Source organism: Lampetra fluviatilis, chromosome 2 (genome assembly GCF_964198595.1).
Source record: "Lampetra fluviatilis chromosome 2, kcLamFluv1.1, whole genome shotgun sequence".
NCBI lineage: Eukaryota > Metazoa > Chordata > Hyperoartia > Petromyzontiformes > Petromyzontidae > Lampetra > Lampetra fluviatilis.
Window position 1 is genome coordinate 31,849,221 of NC_136276.1, and position 7,381 is coordinate 31,856,601.

The following is a 7,381-nucleotide window of genomic DNA, read 5'->3' on the forward strand; positions in this document are numbered from 1 at the left end:
AGGCGCAATTGAGACCACACGGGTGGTCTTTTGCAGAGTTTTAAACAGATACACAGTCATAACCTTTCCATGTGCAGTATATGACGTGCTAAAAGTCTAACAGTGCCAAGAATGGGAACCACGGGTAAGGCGTGTACACGCGAATGAGTCCGTCCGTCCGCCTGTCCATCTGTCCGTCTGTCCGTCCCACCCATCGGTCCGAACGCCCAGACTCGCGCAAGCTGCAGTCGAGCCGCCCCAGCAGCCGAACGGGCAGCCAGGCGGGCAGCCGCCCGGGCAGCAGGCAGGGCAGCCGCGCCGGCAGCTGCACGAGCAGCCGGCGCGGCTCCGACGCCTCGGACCTCGACGTGTCCGACCTCACGTCGCTCTGCTCCGACGCGAGCGAGCTCCAGCCGCAGCTCCGCCCGCAGCAGCAGCAGCCGCACGCCGGCGCGGCGGCCGCGGGCCCGGGAGGCCTCCTGCGTTCGTCCGGCAGCGGCAGCCCCGTCAGACCGCTCCGCACGGGGGGGCGATCCTCTTCCGCCGCGGCGCTCAAGCCGTCCAAGATCCCGACGCCGTCCAAGATGAAACAGCCCACGCCCGTGCGCGGTGGCACGGCTAAGAGATAGCCGGCTGCTGCCGCGCTTTGTCGGTCGCGGTCTACTTGCCGTGCTTTTGCCCAGGCTGTGAGCGCTGTGCGCCCGGGATCAGCTATTCACACGCTAACGCTGCATGTCTCATTCGTTGGTAATTGGCGAGACGCTGCTTTAATATTGAAGTAACATTTAAAAGAAAGAGTGCACAGGCGTGTGGCACAAAAATAGAACAGGAAGAGAGCTCCAATTAGAATGGCGGATACGTTTAAACGGAAGCTGCAGTGCTATTCATACTCTCGATGCATATTCAGTGGGGTTGATCGCATTGGTAAATTTTGTTTACGTCTGATAAAAGTCGAATGTTTTTTTTTTATGGTTATGTGTAATTATGATTCGTGATTATAGGGCGACGCACTGAAGGCAAACAACATAGCTGTGGGCTTGTGAAATCGTGTAACACACTGGGTTGCAGGCTGTACTACAATATTGGTATATCTATTGCTTGGGAACACAACTTCGAACCATTGTTGTCCAGTATTTGTGTTCGTAGGTGACCTGCATGTTGGCGTCTCTATAGAAGAAGGACATTGCGTCAATGAAGATGCTGTTGTTTTTGCCGAACCCAACCTATCCTAGATGTATAAGTCAATTTACCGTGGCGTCTGAGCCATGCATAACGTACACGCGAGACTCACAGGCAATTCGTAATGCGACAGCGAAGGATAAAGCGTAATGTGAGAGCAAAACTTAACACGGCACGCCTGCGAGCGTGGGAGTGCGATCGTGCGTATTGACGTATTGGGGTCCGTCTGTGAAGTGTCGCGCGACGAATGTGCGTTCGCAGTTGATTAAAAAATGTAACGCAAAAAAAAACTGACTTAAAAAGCATATTTTGCATGGCACAAACCGGTTGTGGAAGGTAATTGTACAGAGCCATCCGGCTGAAGTGACGGTTTGAATGGAGACGTTGAGCATCGTAGGCTATCCTTCCACAGCCCAACGGAACGCTCGGGATGGATGGAGATGCTTAAGGGTGCACTGAAGGCAGGCCTGTCTCCTGCTCCTCTCGGATGGGGGGCAGGCGGGGGGGGGGGGGGCAGGGTGGGAGAAGCAGTGCGGCCGTTGTGTTTGGGAGGCCACCATAACAGTGATACACTTGGGTTGCCCCAAAGGGACATTTGGTGACGCAGGGCCCACTCCAGCGCTCGCCGTCCCTGGCCCTGACTCGTGTTCTTCGTGCCCGCTGCATTGTGGACTAAGATAGTGTTAAGCTGCCCTCGTGCGGGCTATCCGCTTCGACTGAATGCCCTTTTACGCAAGGGCTTGCCATGCGGAGAATAGTTTAGGGGAGCGTATTTAAAATATAAGGGGGTAAGACTGCCTGGGCGAAGGACGAGGATAGTCTTTTTTTTGCATAGAGGGCAGCTGCCCTTCCTTCTGCCCCCCTCCCACCCCGGAGGCTCCAGCCTGGAGGCGCACCTTTGCTATTTATCGACTCGTGAACCGAACTGTCAATCGGCGTGATCAAAGTGATCACGTTGACGCGTAACTTATTTTGATGTCACTGCGAAACGCACGCCGATGCGTTTGCGCATAGGCTGAATATTGACGACGATGATGATGCAGATGTTGTTGTTGCTGTTGTCGTTGTGTGTGTGTGTATGATGAGGCGCTTGTGAAGTCCCCCGTGCAGCAAAAAAAATTGGAAATATCCCTTGAGTAGGATGTAGGCTGCAAGTCAGGCGTTTCCATAGCGACAGTGCCGTGAAGACACAAACTGAAAGCAAAACAAAAGAGTGAAGAGGGGATCCTGGTTTAGTGACAGAGGTGGTATGCGGGGGGCGAGGGTTAGGGCTTTGTGGCAGGGCTTAGTATGTGTGCCTGGCTAGTGAGGGCTACGGATTATAAATAGTTGACAGCTCATGAGAGGTGGGGGGGTGAGTACTCGTGGTTGGTTCGCTAGGCTTGCTTTAAGGATAGTTGGTTAACGGTAGGGATAACACTCGTGACGAGTTGGCTAGTTTGAGTTAGGGGGGGGGGGGGTAGTGGGAGGGCTAGTAGTCATGGCTAGCTGCCTAGTTAAATGTGGGCGATATCAAGAATAGTTCACGGTTAGTTAATTAGGTGTAGTGCTAAGTGGCTGGTTGGGTTAGTAGGCTATGGAGAGAGGTCGTCTAGGGGTAACATTTGATGGGCTCGTGTGCTCTGGCCACGATCTACGTGGGCCTCGTCCTTGCAAGTTGTCAAACCTCTTCAGTTGTTTTGGGTTGCCTTTCACGGCGCGTCCCTCGAATCGCAGTCGGAGCTTGTGTCTGGGTTTCTCGACGGCGATTGTAAAAAAAATGCGTAAGAATTAACTAAAAATTTACCGTGGCCGCGCTCCCGCAAAAAGCGTGAACGCGCGCATTCGAACGTTAACGGCAAAATAAAAATAAATGCGTCAAAATACAGAGAAGGGGTGTGCTTTCGTCCGTGTGTAAGTGGTGCGTGGGGGAAAAATAGCGGTCGCTTTGAAGACACCGGACATCCACTGGCAGCGCACATTTAATTTTCATCATAAATTATTATAATTATTATTTCCAACAGGCGAAGGGCACCTTGTCAGGCAGGATAAATAACGATAGTGCAACACCCCTAGAGCACAGCAGATTGAGGTTCGAGGAGAACATATTTATTGTAACGTGCACTGAACACGCACATTTCTATAAACAACAGCGTACAGGGCAATAGGAATTGCCCTCTCTTGTTGGCGGGGTCAGGAACAATGCAGAGAGAGAGAGAGGCACGGCTTGTATGCAGCAAAGTCTGGCTAGAGCGCATACCGTTGAGAAGGTTCATGAAGGAATTGGCCTCAAAAAGATCTAGACCGGATCATTTCTCAGTGGCACTCACACCAAGGACTTACCAGCACTGTGATAAAAAAAAAACACCGTGATACAACGGTAAAGAATGATGGCATTTTGCAGCAAGTATATAATCGCTGGGAGCAGTTTTTGCATGCTGACAAGCCCGTATAGGCCACGTTAAATGCAAGTGCTTGTTAATATCGCTCATAACGCCCTATAAATTTGCCATAATATGAATTCCGGGGAGGGGAGAGTGGAGGTTGGAGTAATGGCTGGGCTGATTGGCAAGCAATTGGTTATCACAGATAACCACACGGGCTCGTTACCATGCCGTTGCCCGTTTCACCTCTTCGCATCGGTGTTAAAGGTCACTGTTAAAGGTCACTGTCGAGCCGAGGAATCAACGCGCAGCGCATCAGCTGCCAGCATGGTGGTGAACGAACGTGGTCGAGACGTACCGATGATGTCCGGGCGCTGTTATAAACCCACGTGGGTGGCGTGTAGAGCGGTGGTTCCAGTGGTAATTGTTGTATGAAGGTCTCTTAAAGGTCCGTTCCCCCCTGTCTGTTCCCGTAGCCTACTGTAGGTGTAGGAAAAGCGTGCGTGAACCCGGCTTATTTAATTTCTCGCCTTGCCCGTTGTGCTCGTTTCAAATGGCTTCGTTTTGATTTGACAGTATTTCGTTTGTTTAATTTTTCATAATTGCTATTATTTATGGCCAGACTACTACTGTTCCATGGCTTTGTTGTCTGTACGCGGATGACCTCTGTGTGTCCGTGCGTGAGAGAGAAAGAGAGTGTGTCAGAGATTGAAAGTTTGCGAAATGTCCCACTCGTCTGCTGCTGCAGCCACACACATTTTTTTTTATTTTTTTTCCCCCGTTTATGCTTTTCTTGAGTTGTCATGCTCCCGGTTGTCACGGCAATTTTCCTGTAATCCATTACGACATACTGTGTAACCCATTACATGCACACATTTCCTTTTTGTATCGAAGGCAACCCTGCTTGCAGTAAAACAAAAAAAAATACAAAAAAGTGGTTCCCAGCTCACACGCGTGCGTGGTGGTTTTTTTTGTCCCCCTGCAATCTTTGATGAGGACGAAGTGAGGAGTTATCTCTGTACATCGCGTCCAGTAGGAGCCGCGGTGGAGAGATGTTAACTCCCTCGCCGGCTACGCAGGAGGTCGCGGGTTCGATCCCGACCCTTGACCGTCTGCTGTATATTTTTCGATGTAAAGCTTTCGTGACTGCAGGGATGCATCTTCTTGGTTCTTTCGGTAAAGTCACGTAGAAGGGAAATAATAAAAGAATAAAAATAAAACATAATAAAATAATTATCACGACGTTTCGGCCACAACGCAAGCAGCCTTCCTCAGGTGAAGAACAGGTCTGTCGGAAAGACAGCCTCAGACGCTGTCTTTCTGACAGACCTGTTCTTCACCTGAGGACGCTGTCTTTCCGACAGACATGTTCTTCACCTGAGGACGGCTGCTTGCGTTGTGGCGAAACGTCGTGAGAATTATTTTATTATGTTTTATTTGTATTATTTCCCTTCTACGTGACTTTACCGAAAGAACCAAGAAGATGAGTCTGCTGTATAGTTGGAGTCTGCGTGTCTCTCTCTCTCTCTCTCCCCCGTGCTCGCGTGGTTTTTTCTCCGGGTCCTCTGGTTTTCCACATTTAGAAACGTGCGAGTATTTGGCTGCTGTACATTTCCACACGATTAAAGCTTCCATTTGTGGCAAGGCGGGACACCAGTTGATTAACGGTAATGAATACAACTTCAATATCTAGAGTATGTGCTCTAGTCTTGTGTTGGATACGTATATTGTTGGACCTAAAATACCAAGTCATTGTCTCATAACAACCAGCCATTCTCAATCCACTTCTGAACGAAGACCCTAAACTCGAATCACTTTTCACATGAAGGAAAATGAACTGGTTAGGCGCGACAATTCTTGTAAAACCAATTCGAAATTATTCGTCGAAACGTTACAAATTGTTATCCACCTCATACGGGGTGTTTGTTGACGCTTTTCAGACCTTTTGGTCCAACCGGTTGCACGGAACTGGTCTATTATCTTGACAAAGAGTTTAGTAACATTCACGTGCTAAAACCAAAACGCTTCGGTACATTGCAACAAACTTAAGTACAACCGACGGACAATCCTTCGTTTGTTGTCCTTCCCCCGCACCTCCGATTAGCACGGTTGGCGACGTACGGTGCGAAAGAAGTTCAACAAACATAATTGACAGCTCATTTTTCAATCCACTGCTGGATGATGGCCTCCCCACTCCGCGTCGGTCATGGGGGGGGGGGGGGCGGTGATTCGACCACGCTGCTCAGTCCGAGTTGGTGTAGTGGATGGCGCGCCCAGGATTGTTTCAGATTTCATTCGCCACTGATGTAGCCGTGGCCAGCCTCCCGTGGCTTCGATCACAGTGCGCTAATCACTGCGCCACCGCTCCCCGCCCGTAAAATGCAATGCAGTACTCTCACTATAATAATGCATTGCTTCGATAACATGGGTGCAGCGATTTGATCGTTAAGAACAAGGGGCCGTCCATAAATGACGTCACGCACCGAGGGGGGGGGTCAGACATTTGTGACGATTGCGGGGGGGGGGGTTGAGAAATGTGACGTCACCTCCAAAGGCGCAACTTTAAATAAATATAGACAAACACGTTCCACTTAATTAAATAGACTTTTTAATAATTGTTTTATCCTACAACATCAGAGTGCAGCGGCACATTAAATACATACAATGACAATAGTTTAAAGCGATTTGAAGCATGTTTTTTTTTTGGGGGGGGGGGGCAGAGCTTTGTGACGTCATATTTGAGGGGGGGGGGGTCTGACTTTTTGTGACGCCGTGTGACGAAGGGGGGGGGTTCAAAAATCGTCCAAAATCGCGTGACGTCATTTATGGACGCCCCCCAAGGGTTGCGATGTATTCCACATTTGTAGTTGTATTTCCCATAGACGTAGCTACGACCTCTAGCGGCTGCCAGCAGTCGCGTGAACCAATTATATACAACATACACGAATCGAAAGTCGCCGATGCACTTAACTCATCACGAGCACATTCACAATGGCAGTGACGGCAACACGTGTTGAGACAAAGTCATAAGGTTGCTTTCAACTGGGCAATTACAATAAAAAAAATCATGTTATTCTCATTTAACCTGTTAACTTGTGTATAACTTCACTGAATCAGCTGCTTAACTACTCCTCACGAGCACATTCACAATGGCAGCGACAGCAACACGTGTTGGGACGAAGTCATGAAGTTGCTTGCAACTGAGCAATTACAATAAGCAAAACAACCCATGTTGTTCCCATGTAATCTGTTAACTTGTGTATAACGTCACTGAATCAGCAGCTGCTTAACAGCTAATCACGAGTATATTCACAATGGCAGCGACAACAACACATGTTGGGACAAAGTCATGAAGTTGCTTGCAACTGAGCAATTACAATAAAAAAATATGTTATTCTCATTTAACCTGTTAATTTGTGTATAACTTCACCAAATCAGCTGCTTAACTACTCATCACAAGCACATTCACAATGGTAGTGACAGCAACACGTGTTGGGACGAAGTCATAAAGTTGCTTGCAACTGAGCAATTACAATAAGCAAAAAAAAACCCTGTTATTCCCATGTAACCTGCTAATTTCTGTATAACTTCACCGAATCAGCAGCTGCTAAACAACTCATCACAAGCACGTTCACGATGGCAGCGACAGCAACACGTGTTGGGACAAAGTCACGAAGTTGCCTGCAACTTGAAACCGGGCAAGCTGCCCAAGCCCCGGGGCCACGCCCTTCGAGCCAGGCCCCCCTCGCGCTTTCAGCCAATGGCGTTGCAGAATCACGGCAACGCCCTCCCCGTGCGACGCTGCGATTGGTTAAAGTTGGCCGCGGGGTGGGGGGTGAGGGGGCGTTTCCCCAGAACAG

General features: G+C 49.4%; 1 protein-coding gene across 4 annotated transcripts in view; it reads left to right on the forward strand.

Moving 5' to 3' along the window:
* The window catches only part of LOC144945478 (microtubule-actin cross-linking factor 1-like), a 327,032-nt gene extending 325,372 nt beyond the window's left edge, over nt 1-1,660 (forward strand). For all 4 annotated transcript variants that reach the window (XM_078873993.1, XM_078873994.1, XM_078873995.1 and 1 more), the window contains one exon: nt 211-1,660. In XM_078873993.1, coding sequence (XP_078730119.1) covers nt 211-608 — 398 coding nt within the window. In that variant the 3' untranslated portion in view covers nt 609-1,660. The remainder of the gene's footprint in view (nt 1-210) is intronic.
* The last annotated feature ends 5,721 nt before the right edge of the window (nt 1,661-7,381 follow it).